General features: G+C 40.9%; 1 protein-coding gene across 2 annotated transcripts; it reads left to right on the forward strand.

Moving 5' to 3' along the window:
• The first annotated feature begins 17 nt into the window (after nt 1-17).
• AP3M1 (adaptor related protein complex 3 subunit mu 1) lies at nt 18-17737 on the forward strand. Of its 2 annotated transcripts, XM_080926806.1 has the most exons (10): nt 18-324; nt 6328-6418; nt 6505-6780; nt 7448-7619; nt 11144-11281; nt 12030-12115; nt 12956-13089; nt 13976-14183; nt 15355-15499; nt 15884-17737. In XM_080926806.1, the coding sequence occupies exons 3-10, from the start codon at nt 6508-6510 to the stop codon at nt 15982-15984; spliced, it is 1257 nt and encodes a 418-aa protein (XP_080782932.1). In that variant the 5' UTR covers nt 18-324; nt 6328-6418; nt 6505-6507; the 3' UTR covers nt 15985-17737. The 2 variants fall into 2 exon arrangements, with proteins under 2 accessions (XP_080782932.1, XP_080782931.1); XM_080926805.1 differs by lacking the exon at nt 6328-6418.
• The last annotated feature ends 39 nt before the right edge of the window (nt 17738-17776 follow it).

Genomic DNA, 17776 nt, shown 5'->3' on the forward strand with positions numbered 1-17776 from the left:
CACTCCGGTAAGGGACCCAAAGCGGAGTTAGGCTGCGGGTGAGCGCCTGCGCTCGGGGAGTGTCAGTCCCCCTGTTCCTCCAGACCCTGGGCGATGTGGAAGATTCAGATCCTCAACCTCTGGGGACGCCGTGCCTCTCGCTGAACGCCCTTCCGCTCGTTGCGTCTTTCTAGTCCCGCTGACCTCCTTGCAGCCTCTGAGGCTGCTAGTCAGGCAATCTGTTGGGCACTCCAAGCGCGGGGTCCTCACGGCTTTCTCGGCTGCTTCAGCTTCGGGGTTCAGAGAGGACCCGGCACCGAATCACTGACTCGCCCAGGTGTCGGGGTGAGTGTGAGGGCGGGGAGTCTCCGGACTGGAGACCTCTCCAAAGCCGGGGAATAGACTGCATAAGCTCCGACTCGGGACTCTCTCTGGGCTCCAGCAGCGTCCCTGCTGCTGTGCACCGGAGCCGCGCCTCCCCCTCACGCCCGGGCTTTCTAGCCAGCTGGGCCGGAAGGGAGCGGTGCACCTGACACGTAGGGTTCTCGGACCCTGGACCCCAGGCGCGGGAAATGACATCTGCTGTGAGGTGGCGTACCGACGACTTGAATTTGTCAGACCCCAGGTTTGGCCGTGGAGGGCAGATCCCCTGATGAAGCTAAGAGAACGCTCTCTTTTATAGGGTGGCGCCTCGGTGAGCTAGACTGCAATGGGGAAGCAGGGAGAAGGGTGTTGCAGCTTCTCCTGAGACAGGTGACAGGGCTGTAAACGGAAAAGGTGGCCTGGAGTCTGGAAATGTGATGAGGGGTGGGCTGGGTGAATGTCATGGATTTGATTGATACTGAAGCTTTAACTTTCTAGTTGAGAAGTTGGGTCGCTGTAAAAATCCGGCGTTCTCACAGGAAAAGAAGTTTTTTGTTGTTGTTTGTGGCATTTAGGATTTTGACTTTGAAACACATTACGGGGGGGGGGGGGGGGGAGAAAATTCCTGCAGGCAAATATATAAATCGCCTCCATTGTATTGAAAGAAGAAACGGACCTTCAATCTACCTTCCCAGTTCTATTGTCTTCGGTTTCTCCATGTCTTCCTGTTATTTAAACTTTTTTTTTTTTTTTTTTTTTTTTTTGCTTTTACTAGTTTGTTGTATGTGTTGCATACCACAAAACACATGTAGAAGTCAGAGGACAACTTCTGAGCCACAATTCTCTGCTTCCACCATGAGGATCTTAGGAATCAAACTCAGGTCTTTAGGCTTGGTATCGAGCCACCTCAGTCTCCTTATCTTTGTTTTACCTAGTTGCTGTTTTTAATTAAGAACCACACTGCAGTGTTGTTTCCAACATTCTACTGAGTTATCACCAAAATTACCTTAACCAAGATCGATGATAATCCACTTGACATCAAACATGACAGTCATATATTTTTGGTATGGATTTAAAAAAGAAAAGTCTTGGAGCTGGAGAAAGCTTGCCAGTTAAGAGCACTAGATGTACTTTTGGAGGACCCAGGTTCAATTCCCAGCCCTCACACAGTGGCTAACAACTGTCTGTAACTCTAGTCACATGGGGTTCTGGCTGTCTTGGGCACTGTACACACAATACACAGATACACATGCAGACAGAGCACCTATACAAATAAAATAAAAACTTAAAGAAAAAACAAAACTACTTGTGAAGCAACAAAAGTTAAACCCTCTTTAATGCATAAGATATAGATATACTTTAAATAGACATTTGGTTTTTTTTTTTTTTAATTTGTGTAGCAGTGGGTAGGAGAGGATGCTGAAAAGATGGCTTAGTAGTTTAGAACACTTACTGCTCTTACAGAGAACCCAAGTTCAGGTCCCATTACCCACATTAAGTGGCTCTTAACAACCTATAACTCCAGAGAATTTGATATACTTTTCTGGCCTCTTCAAGTACCTGTACTTACATGCATATACTCACAGAAATACATACAAAATTAAATTTTAAAAAATTGGGTTGTGAGCTGCCTGAGATGGGTGCTAGGAACCGAACTCTGGTCCTCTGCAGAAGCAGTGCATTCCTTTAATCTCAGCCCCTGTATCTCCAGCTTCAGGAGATCCACTGCCCACTCCTGACCTTCATGGGTCTGCATTTACATGCACAAACCCACACTCAAATACACATAAAACACATGTAAGTTATTGAAAAGGGTCTTATCAAGCAATCTGTAGGGAACAGTATGACTGGCTGAGGGGTAAAAGACTGGGAATTTAAAAGATGATTGGTAGCCAACAATCATGGCATAGACCTTAATCCCAGCACTTGGGTGGCAGAGGCAAGCAGGCTGTTGAGTTGGAGGCCAGCCTGGTCTTCAGAGTGAATTCCAGGACAGCCAACATTACACAGAGAGACTCTGTCTTGGAAAAAATAATAAAGAGAAATTATAAAACAGTTGTTGAGACTTATTTTTATTATCTTTTGCATTGTTTGGTGTTTATTTGTATTGTTGTGTGTGAGTGTGTACAGATGAGTGACCTGCCCGTGGAATCAAAGGGCAATAGATCCCCTGGAGCTGGGGTTCTGATCTGCCTGGCATAGGTGCTAGGACTGAATCTGAGTTTTTGGTTAGTTGTGTATTTGGTTGGTTGAGGAGGCTGTTTTGTTTGGTGTTTATGTTGTTGTTGTTGTTGTTGTTGTTTGGTTTTTCAAGACAAGGTTTCTCTGTGTAACCATCACCCTGGCTGTCCCAGATTTTGCTTTGTAGCCCAAGCTGGCCTGGGATTCACAGATATGCCCCTGCCTCTTCCCTTAAAGTACAAGGTGTTTGACACCAGTCCAGCCTAATCTGGGTCTTCTGCAGGAGCATGTTGTACATGCTCTTAACCACTGAGCCATCTCCAATCTGGGGGAAAAAAATCAAAACAAAACACTTTTATTTATCTTTTTAATCCTCACAGCTTGGCTTCTTTGTAGCATTCTCCTAGAAATACATTAACACACTTTAGATCTTCCATAACCCTTCCTCATTTTTAAAATTCTGCTTCAGCTCCATCTTAGGCTTTTTTTTTTAGTTCCACTTCCTTGAGGCATCTGCTATTCAAATCCTGGTTTTTCTTTCATAAATGTATGGCCAGGACTAACTCTTTCAGCTTTCACCTTATTTCTGCACAACATACCCAGACTTAAATACATTTTTTTCTCAAAGCCTGTCCAAATCTCATTGTTCATTTTTACTCCATTATCTTTTTAACCTTCTAATCCAGGCTCCGAATAGGGTGGTGCTTGAAAAGGCCAGAAGAAGGCACTGAACCCCCTGGGACTAGAGTTATAGACAGTTAGTTGTAAGGGTACTGGGTGTCAAGCCTCTAACCTGCCAGACCATCTCCAGCTCTGATCCATCACTAATCCCTTAACCGATGTCACATAATTAGATGTGATCTTATCCAGTTTCCATAGTGTAATTAATATAATCTTTCTAGAGATGTAAATGGAATTTGCATATTTCTCTTCAAAAGAAAAAATTAAATGTGGGAAATGACTTCACATTGCACTGAGAACAACAAACACAGCAAGCCTTGCCCCATGACCAGAGGCTATTCTCACATCCTTACCTTTCTTCCAGCATTTCTTCAACCTTAAGAGTTGCAAAATTTGTTTTGGATTTCTTTCCTGTGTTCTCTTTGTACATGTAAACCTTAAAGATTTCAATAGTTCTCTGTAATCATAGGAATTGCTTCTTACTGTACTTGAATTTGCAACTGAATAAAAGTATAGAAAATTGTAGTTCATCACCATATCTCCAAATACCTAATATATAAACTATAGAACAGTTTGTTGGATGGGGAAAAATGGTTGATTCTGCTCAGAATCAGAGGAGCTAAATTCTTCTTGGACATTGTTTCATATTTGGTGGGGGTGGGGGAGAGTCATGCAACTGCAGATGTCCCCATTTGTGTGTGGATGGGAGGTTTAATTTGGGTGTCTTTCTCTGTGGTTCTTCACCTTGTTTCCTGAGGCAGTCTAGCTGAATTTGGGGCTCACTGACTCACTAGAATAAGTAGCCAGAAAGCTTGTTTCCAATCCCAGTGCCCCACCCCTTACTCCACTGTTAGAGTTACAGAAAGGAGCCACCACCTCTTGTTTTGATACTGTGCTGGGAATCCAGGTTCTCATGCATATATAGGCCGTCCTATGCCTCCTTTATCTTCTGATCGGAAGGAACTTCGGGTGTGGTGAATGACTGTTGTCCCTGATACTTAAGATGCTATGGCAAGAGATAGCTTAAGGCCATGAGTTTAGCAACACAAGACTATCTTTAAAAAAAGAAAAAAGATATATTGCCTTCCAAGGATATTTTGACTCTTGTAATTATCCAGAAGAGGATTCATGAAGCAGTTATACTACAATCAAAACTCTGATGTGTGTTTTACAAATCAGAAATCACACACATACACACAGCACACAGTTTGTGGTGGTCATCCCTGTGTAGTTTTCTAAAAGAATTCATTAACACAAGGAACAACGTAACTGCAGCTAAAATCATAAGTGGCTGAAGAAATAAGCTTTTTTTTTTTTTTTTTTTTTTTTTTTTTTTTTTGCTTCATGGGTTGTTGCTTCTTATATACATTAGGCAATTGGTCATAATGTGGATACTATATCATAGGAGGAGAAAATAGGTTTTAAGTCCAAGTGCTGTTGAGTGCTGGAGGTGTCATGCTCTCATCTCAGCACAAAGGATGACGACAGTAAATCCAGCGGCTGGTTTGACTACACCGTATTCTGAAACCTGAACTACTGCCAATAAAAACAACTTGGGTGGAAACTTTCCTAGAAAGTTGTTTCACCAGCTTAAGAAAGTGAGTGGAAATCTAGCTCTAAAATAAAGAAACCAGTCCAAACTAGCAGCTGTCAGAGAGTGTTGTGATAATGGAGCACCACTGTGTTCTGGGAGCTCATTGTTTGACATAGCCTGTATCACTTCTTTTCTTTCTGCTCTAATCAAGTCAATTTTCTCAGCATAAAAACAAGAGCATGCTTTGGTTTCTATGTGAAGCATATCCTTAACTCTCCTCTTAAATCGAGCCAGCACAGCACATTGACTATAGCATCTATCTATAGTAATATCACGACCAAGTATGGCAAATACCGTGGGCAAAAGCAACTTGTGGAAGAAAGGATTTATTTGGCTTACACATCCTGATCTAGTTGTTCATTGAGGGAAATCAGGTCAGGAAATGAAGAAAGTGCAGAGGCAGGAACCATGTAGGAACAGAGGAACGCTGCTTAGTGACTTGCTTAGCTTCTCACGCCACCCAGGACCACCTGCCTATGGGTTACACCACCCATGATTGGCTGGGCCTTCCTACGTTAATCATTTATCCAAAAAATGACTGACAGATATACCCACAAAACAGTCTAATGAAGGCAATTAAATTCCTCAGTTAGACTTTGTCTTCCAGATTTACCTAGGTTGTATCAAGTTAACAGAACTATCTGGCGTATGTTGTATATTACGCTGATTAACTATCTTAAATAAACTTGCACCCTTAAAATAAATTATATTTTTTAAATGTGTTGAATTTTGTTTTCTAGAACTAAGAATTTTTCCATCTGTGGTTTTTAAGATTTATTTTATGTATGAGTATACTGTAGCTGTCTTCAGACACACCAGAAGAGAGAGCATCAGATCCCATTACAGATGGTTGTGAGCCACCGTGTGGTTGCTGGGAATTGAACTCAGGACCTCTGGAAGAGCAGCAGTCAGTGCTGAGCCATCTCTCCAGCCCCCTCCATCTCTGTTCTTAAGTGATATTAGTCTGCTATTATTTACATTGCCTTTGTCCGGTTTTTATGTCAAGGCAATATAACAAAGATTTTTTTTTTCATATAATATATTTTGATTATATTCTTTCTCCTTCCCCTACTCAGGTCTTTCCCTCCTCCCTACCTACCCAACTTCATGTTCTCTTCCTCCAAAAAGAAAAGGAAGAAAGAAACTCAAACAAATAAAAAACACAGTAAGACCAAAAAAAAAAAAAAAATGTGTATACACACACACACTCAGAGTTATCCTTGTGTTGGCCGATTACTCCTGTAGATGGTGCCTGTCCTACCCAGTGATACTCTATTGGAGAAAAGAAATTTTCCCTTTCCTAGCATGTATCAGTTGCAAACCACTCTTTGGTTATGGGTAGGACTTGGTGTCTGTGTCCCTTTCGCTACCCTGGGATTTTGTCTAGTCTGAATTTGTGGAGGTCTTTGTGTGGTGTCAGAGTCTGCAAGTGCATGTGTGTATCATCTCTGTTATGCCTGAAAGATGCTGTTTATTTCCTTGGAATTGTCTACCACTTCTGGTTCTTGAACTCTTTCTGTCTCTTCTAGGTAGTTCCCTGAGTCTTGAGGGGAGGGACGAAAAAGACCTATTTCAGGCTGAGCGCTCCAAAGTCTTTCACTCACTGTGCATTGTCTAGTTGTGAGTCTCTGCATTAATTACCATCTACTGAAACTCTGCATTCCAATGCACAATGAGTATAACCCTCTCTTTTTTGTCTTTCACAGAAAATGATCCACAGTCTTTTTCTCATCAACTGTTCTGGCGACATATTTCTAGAAAAACACTGGAAAAGCGTTGTAAGCCAATCTGTATGTGACTATTTCTTTGAAGCTCAGGAGAAAGCTGCTGATGTTGAAAATGTACCACCCGTCATTTCAACACCTCACCACTACCTCATTAGTATCTATCGGGATAAGCTCTTCTTTGTGTCTGTCATACAGACTGAAGTACCACCTCTCTTTGTAATCGAGTTTCTGCATCGAGTTGCTGACACATTTCAGGTTTGTATCCGTCAAACCGTTTTAACCAAATCACCCAGGATAGTTCAAGGAGACAGACACACACATACCCACTCACACACACACACACACACACACTCTCTCTCTATCTATCTCATTTGTTACTTAAGCTTCTGATGTGTACTGTGTGACTTCTCTTTGTAACTAAACAATCTCAAACACTTGCAGAGAGTACACGGCAGCGCCCATTGCCACTCTGCTCATTGTTTTTTTATGTGGCAAATTATGTCCTGAGGAATAGGAGTGCCATCCACTAAGCGTTCTCTGGGTCATCACAAAGCTTTTATTGATCATGAGCTCCCTTGTAGTTCTGTTTTCTATATTCTATTGTTTTGATGAATAAGCCAAATAGCTTAAAGCTTTGTATGTGTTTGGGTATGGGTTAATCAGGGCAAACGAGGTTGATATGTCACATTCCAGATTAATGTCTCAGTACTTTCTGGCATGATATATAATAGGAATTAGCTCAGTATACATACAATAAGAAAATATTGAAGAGAAATGTTAGGACTTCCATAGAGAATTTTTCCAAGTCTATATATTTCTAGCATCTTAAACTGTTAGTTTACTCTTCAGAACAAAGGGTATTATATAAAAGCAAGCCTTCCTTCCTGCTTTCTTTTGTTCAATATCATGAATATTTTGTTAGGACTACTTTGGTGAGTGTTCAGAGGCTGCAATTAAGGATAATGTGGTTATAGTATATGAGCTCTTGGAAGAAATGTTAGACAATGGATTCCCACTGGCTACTGAATCTAACATTTTGAAAGAACTGATTAAACCACCAACAATTCTACGTTCTGTCGTCAATTCTATCACAGGTATGAAAAATGAAAACTCTGCTAGGAACTGATCCACTGAAACTGTATGAACAGCTCCTGCTCATATGACAGACTGTTAGGGTCATCTGATTTGGCTGGAGTTAAAGTAACCAATAATGTGTACATGAATTTTTCTTTTTATCTTTCTCTCTTTCTCTTGGGATGTGTGTGTGTGTGTGTGCATACTATGGCACTTGTTCAGGCATGCACATGAATGCACACACATGAATGCATGCCTGCAAAAGTGCCTTAGCATGCACATGGAGGTCAGAAGACAGTTTGTGAGCTGGTTCCCCTTCTCCCGTGTGGAATCTAGAGCTTCTCAAGTCCTAAGGTATGGCAGCAAATGCCAGCAAATGCCTTTACCCACTGACCCATCTGGCCAGGCCCCCTTTTCTTTTGGAAGATGAAGAACAATAACAGAAACAGATAGTATGAGGCCAGGTGCAGCTCACATGTATAATCATATCACTTAGGAAGCTAACCAGGGATTTGCTAAGTTCGAGGCCAATTTGGTATCTAGAATGAGAAATGTGGTTTTTGCTTTGTTTATTGGAAGAGGCTCAGTCTTAAAGGACTTTTAGGTTTAGGGTATTGCTCATTTTCCTATTACTGGGTTCAATGCACAATACTTCAAAGAAAGAAAAACTAATAAAATAAGTAGGAAATCAGTTCATTAGTATACTTCATGCATATTGGGCTTTATGCTTTTTTTTTAAAATAAGCTTTCAATTGGGTTTAATTCTAGGCTATTCCTAGAAATTTAGTATATTCAGATCATCCTTTGATTAAAAGTCTTACACAATAAGTGGGCTTGGCGGCACAAGCCTTTAATCTCAGCATTCAGGAAAATTTGACACCAGCCTGGTCTACAGAGTGAGTTCTAGGCTAGCCAGAGCTACATAATGGGACTCCATCCAAAAGAAAAAGTCTTCTAAAGGAAGATTCTTATGGAATATTATATACCACTCCTGCCACATCTCTAGTTGTCCGTTTACCATAGGAGAATTACACACTGGGAAAAATACTTTACACTACACTACACACACACACACACACACACACACATATGAATAGTGAGTGAGTGTGTGTGTGTGTGTGCGCGCGCGCGCGCGTGCATGGATGGCATTAAGTGTCACCTGAGACTTTTTTTGAGACAGGGTTCCTCTGAACCTGGAGCTAGGTCAGGGCAAGCAAGCCCTAACCATCCTGTCTTGACCCCCCACAATGCTAGAATTACAGATGTGCACATGGCCACACCCATCTTTTTATGTGGGTCCTGGGGGATCTGGCAGGTCCTCATGTTTGCAAAACAAGCACTTTTATCCACTAAGCTATCTTTCTAGCCCATTTCATACTTTTTAACTTTTAAGGGAAAAAAATGCACTTGATAGGGGAAAAAAATTACTAATGTGTACTATAAAAGTGTAGCATGGGTTGTTGACATAAGAGAATGGTCCAGGCTGGATGTGGTGGTGCACACCTGTAATCCCAGCTACTAGGGCAGCTAAAGGAGAGCAGTTGTGAGTTCCAGGTACAGAGTAATCTTGCTTATTAAACTAAGGCCCTGATTCTGTTTTCTAGTACCACACCTATGTACACATACCAAAGACTGGCTCAGTAGTTGAAGTACTCTTTCTTGAACTACCAAGTGGCCTTAGCACAGGACCCAGCAGAATCAGTAGATTGTGGAATAAGATAGAGAAGTAAGAGTGTTTATGAGGAAAATACACATAAAGTAAGAGACTGAGCTGTGTTAACCCTCTAGCAGAAGTAGAGCTGTTCATTATCAAGTACTGAGGGACGTGTGGAAAAGGTGAAAAAGGCCAACACCTCTAATCCACCAGGATGGGAAGCTGAGATGGGAGAACAAAACATTTAACTTCTATCAGAAAGCAAGTGGGGAGCACTAAAGGTTTCTGAACAAGGAAATAAAATGATTAAGGCGGTGTTTTTCTAAAACTCTTGAAGAGTTACAGGCTGGAGACAGTAACACCAGCAATAAATAAACTATAAAATAATGTTAGCTTTGTTAGGTACACTTAGTGACACACACCTGTAATGCTGGCACTGGGGAGGCTAAGGTGGGAGGATCTCCACTTCTAAGCCATCCTGTACTACATATATTTCTTGTCTTTAAAAGATTGGAATATATTGTGTTGGGGTGTAGCCAAGAATGACTGAATTTGCAATCCTCCTGCCTCCTCGCAAGTGCACAGTGAGCAAACGGCTTTATGTCTCTCTGCCTGCTACATCCCCAACCCTAAAGCCATATTTTAAGTTTGGGGTGCTTTTGTGTGTGTTTTGTTTTACTTTTGGAGACAGAGCCCTACTAAGCAGCTCAGGCTGGCTTTAAACGAGCAATCTTCTTGCTTTTGGCCTCCTGAGTGTTAGAATTATAGGAATGTGCTCCCTGTCTTACATCCCGTTTTAATTTTTTATTTATTGCTTTATGAAGACAGGGTCTTACTGTATGTAGCCCTGACTGGCCTGGAACTCACTCTGACTAGGCTGGAGTCAGACCTGTCTCTCAAATGCTGGAATTACAAATTTAAGGCCTATGCCCAGCTTTACAGCTATAAGGAAAACAGAATTACCAAGATAGAAACATTGGTAAATGCTATTTATAGGGGGAATATTTAAAGAAACTTGCCTTGTCATTGGTAGTTGATTGATGTTAGTAATAGTAAACAGATTTTTGTTGTTATTTTATAAATTAACTGACTTATTGTTGTTCAACATGTGTTACTTTTGGATTGAAATATAAACTAAACAAAATGTTTAGTAAATCACAGTGGAAGGGTTTTTGTTTGGATAACCGTACATTTGTAGTAGTTTGCCAGGAAGCTAGTCAGATATTGAACATCAGTGATGTTTCACCAAAGAATGGTATATTGACCTTAACAGAGGTGTTGGGGGGTTGTTTGTTTGTTTGTTTGTTTTTGTCTTTTTTGGCTTTGTTTCTGTTTTTTTGTTTTGTTTTGTTTTTTGTTTTTGTTTTTTGCTATGCTGGGGATTAAATACAGAGTCTTGAACATGCTAAGCAAATGCTGTACTATAGAGCTACATTCTCAATAGTCTGCTGATGTTAAAGTGGGAATAAACAAAAGGTTCTTTGACTAGGAACTCCAGAGAGTGGCAGTCCTTTATATCGAGCTCCCCTAGAAAATTCAGGTTCTGAAGTCTCAGTGGAGACTTCTCTCCAGCTGGGGTGTGCAGTAGCCATCCCCCTTTTCTTTGCTGGCAGAAGAACAGGCTCTTGTTGAGTCACTGGAATTAGGTTACTACTAATAAACAGAAAGCAGAAGAAAAATGAATGGCTTTACCTTGGTCTAACTGGTAGACAGACGGCGTATCTCTGGCCTCCTGTGTGGAATATGTCTCCAGCAATTCTAGAGCTCAGCACAACTGCTATGAAAGAAAATCCAAACATGAATGTAGAAGCTAAAGCATTCTTTTTTTTCTTTTCATAATAACTTTTCTGATAACCATTGCACACCTTGCCTTCTTCTCTTAATTTCTAGGCAGTAGTAATGTTGGGGATACACTCCCCACTGGGCAGCTGTCCAACATCCCATGGCGTCGAGCAGGAGTAAAGTACACAAACAATGAAGCCTATTTTGATGTAGTTGAAGAGATAGACGCAATTATAGATAAATCAGGTAATTGTGTGGGTTTGGGAGGCAAAAAAGTTAACTAAAGTTGGAAACTGAAATCTCTTTCTAATGATGCATAAATCATTTTATTCTGCCCAAGGGCTATATAATGATCAAACCCACTAGTTGAGATATTGCCAGATATTTGTAAATCCCTCTTGTTACATATCTGTGGTACCCAGGCTTCACTCAGTACAGCGTTTCTGCTAAGGCCTCTTCTGTTTGGTTTTAACCAGAGAAAACATTGGTGGTAAATATTAGAATCGTAAATTTTTATTTTTAAAACATCTGATTCTATCCTCACAATTTACACATTAGGCAGCTGAGACTCGAAACTGTGTAGCCTGCTCAGCATTTTACAGCTAGTTTGTATATGGGGATGGATGACACTGAGTAACAGGCATTATCTTGTCTTCTTTCCACTATAACCCAAGCCTGTAGCTTAATCCATATTATGTGAAACCTGCTTCATCTTTAAATTCTATTAAAATATTTTAAACTCCTGACCAAGTAATCTTACAAGATTGATTCTCTAAAAGTTTGATCTTTCTTAGAATTATACTCTAACTAGTTAGGTGTGGCCATTAAGAATTACTGTTGAAACTAATGTAATAGATCCAAATAGGTCCTCTGTCCTCTCAGCTGTCAGCCTGTGATTCTGACAACCAGAGTGTGTTCCCATACTCAGATATAGTGATGGCTCTAGAGAAGACCCAGATTCCATTAAGGTATCATCAGCTTTTTATTTCTTTAGGATCTACAGTCTTTGCAGAAATTCAAGGGGTCATCGATGCTTGCATTAAGCTGTCTGGAATGCCTGATCTCTCTCTCTCTTTCATGGTAAGTTTTGATCTGCACTATAGTTCCTTATATGCATAATACATTTGAAATGCTAAATGATACGATAATTGCTGAAATAAAATTGTTACCTAAAATTTTACGTGTGTGTGTGTGTGTGTGTGTGTGTGTGTGTGTTTGTTTTACATGGTGTGCATTTGCCAGGGCAGACATGTGAAGATCAGAGAACAACCTCCAGGAATTAATTTTCCACCATGTGGATCCTAGAGATCAAACTCAGGTCCTCAGGCTGGGCCATGAACATCCTTACCTAAGTCATGTTTCCACCCTGGAGTGTGTGTGTTAGGTTACAAAGGATTGTCTCAGGAATACTCCTAGCATAGCTTTGCAGACAGCTGACATGTTGAACATGGCCTTACCTAGAACTTTCGAGAAGTGGCTCAGGATTCGCTGTCTGTCTTTTATCTCCACTGTCATTTTTACTGAGTGTTTGCTTTGCTTGTATAAAGGGGCATTGATCGTTTGCATTAGATTCAACATGACACAGTGCTACAAACAGCGGAAAGAAATGTGTTCTGGTTCCATCTCTGTTCCCAGTGTTTCTTGACTCTCTTGAAGCTCAGTTTTCATCTATGGGATACAGAGAATGCTGCTTACTTTCCTCCCTGTAGTTTATAAGCCTCAAGTAAAGCGATGTATAGAAGTAAGCATATATATAAAATGTTTCCAAACTGTAAAAGGTTACAAACATATAAGGTGATTTTGATGTTGTCATAATAAATTCTTCCACTACTTTTATAATGGCTTAGGAAGCATATTGATTCTTTATATGTAAACACTGTTGCCATACTCTGTGCATAAGGCTTTTTCTTCTCCTAACAGAACCCAAGGCTCCTAGATGATGTCAGCTTCCACCCATGCATCCGGTTCAAACGCTGGGAATCTGAAAGAGTTTTGTCATTCATTCCTCCAGATGGGAATTTCCGACTCATATCGTATCGCGTCAGCTCACAAAAGTAAATTGATGCCTCACATAGAAATCGCAAACACAGACAGTTTGAATAGAACTCCCAGTTTGTGTTTCCTCTTTACAGTTTCCTGACTTTATCAATGCTCCCTTTAGCCTTGGCTCACCTGGAGACCTAGTGAGAACTCGTAATGATATGTACCCAAAATGATCAATGTTTCTGAACCTAGAAGTGTAGAAAAGTAGCGAGAGAGTGTACGTTAAAAATCTATGTCTAAGACCAAGACTTTGGACTAAGCATGACCTGGGCAAACCATGCATGAACTTGGGGCCTTAGTCTGCTATGGTCTGTAAACAAGACAGGATACCCTGAGACATCCCCTGGACTACCTGCTTCAAGTTACCACTCTCTACATTGAGTTTAGGGGTTGAGGTGGTTCTTGTCCAGACTAGCCTCAAACTCTGGATCCTCCTGCTTCAGCTTCCTGAGTGCTAGGATCATTAATATGTGCTACCACATTCAACTTGCTTTGCATTTTAAACTGTTTAACGTTGTCCCTTAAAATTTCAGAAAGCATTTGAGTAATAAGACAAAACTGAAGCTTTTTTTTTTTCTGAGAAAATATTTCTTAGTGCTCTAAATTCTTTTAATGGGATCTTTTTGTTTTGTTTTGTTTTATCCCATTTGTTTATATGATATTTAAAGGATATTCCTGATTTGGTTTATGTATTTGTTACTCTCCCATACAGTTCTAGCACATTGGTACCAGAATATTGCTGTGCTCAACAACCTTCATGCATAGGCCTAATCTGTTAGGGTATATGGCCCTGTGGCACAGTTAGAGACATCATGGGACACATACTACACCTGGAGTTGTCCCACCTTCCACTGTATACTTAATGTACTTTTATATCTTTCTCTGTGTCCTTTGTAGTCTAGTGGCAATACCAGTGTATGTAAAACACAGCATCAGCTTTAAGGACAACAGCTCTTGTGGCAGATTTGATATAACAATTGGACCGAAACAGAATATGGGGAAAACGATTGAAGGAATCACAGTGACTGTTCACATGCCAAAAGTTGTGCTGAATATGAACCTGACACCAACGCAAGGCAGCTACACATTTGATCCAGTCACCAAGGTAAAGCCATTTTGGATCAAGAATGAGCACTTGTTCTGCAGTCTTGTTTTGTGGTTGTGGGTGGAGGTCTAGGAAGCAGTGTCCTTGCCTTGCTTACACGTGACTTTAGCTACGGATTTTCAGAGATCTAGAAAAGATAATTTTCTCTCAGTCCCTTGCTTCCTTATGGAAGACAAGTAATTTTGCAGCAGAATAGAGTGCTTGATAAATGAGAAGGTGTGTGTTTTGCTTTGTATTTTGTTTTGTTTTATTGCTTTGTTTCATTGTTTTGTTTGAAGTGGGGGGGTTGTCTCACTTGTACCCCAGGCTGGCTCAAAGCCACTTACCTTTGCTTTATGCTTACTTAAAAGCATGTGCCACCACTCTTCGCTGAGAAGGTGTGATTTTTTTTTTTTTAAATGAACTCATAGAATTTTGGGGGTTTTTTGTTTTGTTTTGTTTTGCTTTTTTTTTTTTTTTTTTTTTTTTTTTGTGGTTGATATTTGGGTTTTGTTTTGTTTTGAGACAGTTTCTTGATGTAGTCCTTACTGCCCTGGAATTTGCTAATGTAGACCAGGCTGTCCTGGAACTCACAGATACAGCCTCTGCTTTCAGAGTGCTGAATGTAAAGGTATGGGCCCATAGAGCATTAAAAGATCCTCTAACCTTGAGGCTGGAGAGATGGCTCAGTGTCTAAGAACATACACTGCGATTGTAGAACACTCAAGTTTGGTTCCCAACAACCATGTTGGAGGTACACAACTACCTTTAACTCCAGCTCCAGGGTATCTGACACCTTCTGGCCTCTGTGGGCTCAGTACTCACATGCACAGGCTCACATAGACACACGTGTAGATATAAATAAAAATAGCTTTTTAAAAAGAACATGTCATGTAACATCTTAATTCAAAGAGCCTCTCTGGGGACCCTGTGTGAGCAGGTGAGTCCACATCCTCGGCCCTTCACCCGAACTGCAGCCATGCTTACATCTATTGCTCGGTCCCACACTGGTGATTTTGCTTGAAGAAGAGAGTCTGTAACTGAATGCTTAGTGATAAGAACATAAGCCAATTGTCTGTTCCAGGCTCTCCTGTTTTCCAAGACACTGCTTCATTTTTTGTAGTTTATAGCATCTGTTGACTTCTGAACATGTCTTTAACATAGTTCAGATTTCTTTTCTCGTCTTTTTAAGGTACTAGCATGGGATGTGGGGAAAATTACTCCACAAAAGCTCCCAAGTCTTAAAGGACTGGTAAATTTACAGTCAGGAGCACCCAAGCCAGAAGAGAATCCAAACCTCAACATTCAGTTCAAGATCCAGCAGCTGGCTATTTCAGGTATGGATGTTTGCTGCACATTTCAGGGAAATTGGGGCAAGGAGTTTGGAAGAGCACTAACGGCTCCAGCCTAGAAAGAGCTGCAACCGTTTGAGAGCCCAGCTTGTCTCACGCTTTTCCATCACACAGACCTCACCTCACCTTCAGTTAAGAGCCAGAGAAGCTGTCATTTGTGTTCACAGAAAGTGGAATTAGCTAGTTTCATGAGCATGTTTCTGGCCATGCTCCCTAGAGGACAGTGTGTGGGTGATAGACAAGGGGTGTTGTTTCCAAAATGATGAGTGGAGTACTGCGTATTGTCACATCTAGGGCAGTGTTGATTGCTAAACAAGTTCTGCATTATTACTTGGGTAGTAATGATTCATTTCATTCTGTTTGACACAGGCTTAAAAGTGAACCGCTTGGACATGTATGGCGAGAAGTACAAGCCATTTAAAGGAGTCAAATATGTCACAAAGGCTGGGAAGTTCCAAGTGAGGACATGAGAAGAGGCCAAACTTGCTCAAGATCAGTTTGTTTTTCAAGTGTCATTGCAATTTATTACTATTAGGTACCAAGTGGGAGGGAATAATATACAGCGTTTGTGTCAAGCTGCCCTGCTAACAAATTTGCTTAGTAATCAATGTAGGGTTCTTAAGGAGCTTTAAGCTAAGGAAAGTTTTCTAAAGACTTAGCTTATTTTGTATCTTTTCACTTAGGAAAAGGTTTAGATGATTTCTTCCATAGGGGCTACCAGCGGAATGCTGCACATGTAGCAGTCAAGGCAGAAGGCTGCAGTGATAACCTCTCTCCTAAAGCAAGGGAACTGGTTTCATCTACCAGCAGGAACTGTCTCAGTCTGTGATGTGTCAGGTGTAGCCAAGTGCCATCTGATCTTAGCCATCTCAATCAGTGTCTGTCCTGAGAGAGGAGATTGCCCCACCCCAAGAAGTTTACAGAAAACTGCCTCTTCAAGTGTTTGCCTTACTCAGCTTTTCACTTGTGCCATTAAGCAAGCACTGTAGCAGAAGCCACTCCCACATGGCCCTGGCAGGGAGCGTCATAGCTCCATGCTCCCTCCATTCTCACTGTACTTGGTATTATATTTTTTATAAATAAGATTTTTATGTAAAGCTGATTTTGATTTACAAGGACCTTGCTGCAGTAAATATTCCATCAGTCTTGTGCCACCAGTTCAGCTGTTAGATAGCACAGTCCAATCATTTGCATCAGAAGGGCAGAACTAGTAAGATAATGAAAGGGAACACGACTTCTGTTGTTAGGGAGTTATTGCAGGCACAACAAATTAAAGTAGTAAAAGAGAAAAACCAAGCAAAATCTTTGCCATTCTCATGTTTTATTAAAGTTTTATTTAATGCCAGTAACCTAGTTAGCTGGAAACCCTAGTATAGCAAAAGACAGAAAACATGCATTTCACTGGAGTACTCTTCTCAGTCTCTTCTCCTTTTGTGCTTACGTAGTTGGGCTGCCTGTGTGCAGGGGGAGCGCCTTTCCATACTACACACATCTCAAGGCCCTCTTGATAAACACCTTCTCTAAACTACTGTCAAATGCGAATGAAGCACGTAAGTGTCTCTGCTGTACTGTGTACTTGGAAGAAATTACACTGAAGAACAACGTCCTCAGTAACAATTAATACTAATTGTTCTTTACGCTTGGAAAGTCGTCCATTCTGCATCTTTGACTGGAAATCCTTGTGCAGTGATTTTGCCTCATTAGACAAAAGAAAACGAAGGAAGACGAGAGTGCTTGCCCTTCCTAGCTCCTTGTCCTTTGTCCTTCCTTACCATGCTAGGTCACATCCTAGGCTCACTCCATGTTGGTGTTCGACAGATGGTGGGGTGGCACTGCCGCTGTTGCCCCCATCTAATAAGAAGGTTGCAAAACTTCAAGTAAACATTTAAAGTCAAAACACAAACTATCCCTCTGACCAAGATGGTTACCGAGTTCTAATTTTAATATCTTGTTCTTCTACTTCAAAAGAATCACGACAGTTTGGTTTTTCAGCCCTTTCCCCCACGAGCACACCTAGACCGCACAGCTTCCCTCCTGTGCAGTCTGCTTGTCTATCAATGTGGAGCCGATACCAAGTTTCTTGTCTCCAGGAATTTCTGCTAAAATAGCTCATCAGACTGCATTCTTTACTGTTAAATTATTGTATTTATTAAATTGACAGAACCCAATAAGCCCTTTCTCTAGTTCTGGCTATAATGTCAATAAATATATGAGAGCAACCTACTGATTTTTAAGTTTGATTGTGGATGGAATAGTCTCATA

The sequence above is a fragment of the Micromys minutus genome (assembly GCF_963924665.1).
Source record: "Micromys minutus genome assembly, chromosome: 12".
NCBI classification, from domain to species: domain Eukaryota; kingdom Metazoa; phylum Chordata; class Mammalia; order Rodentia; family Muridae; genus Micromys; species Micromys minutus.

What these genes read in the sequence shown, in the direction of transcription:
- AP3M1 (XM_080926806.1), top strand. Translation starts at nt 6,508, where the DNA reads ATGATCCACAGTCTTTTTCTCATCAACTGTTCTGGCGACATATTTCTA. An exon ending in TATCGCGTCAGCTCACAAAA is followed by an intron (nt 13,090 to 13,975) that starts GTAAATTGATGC and finishes TGTCCTTTGTAG; the next exon opens with TCTAGTGGCAATACCAGTGT. An exon ending in CCAGCAGCTGGCTATTTCAG is followed by an intron (nt 15,500 to 15,883) that starts GTATGGATGTTT and finishes TGTTTGACACAG; the next exon opens with GCTTAAAAGTGAACCGCTTG.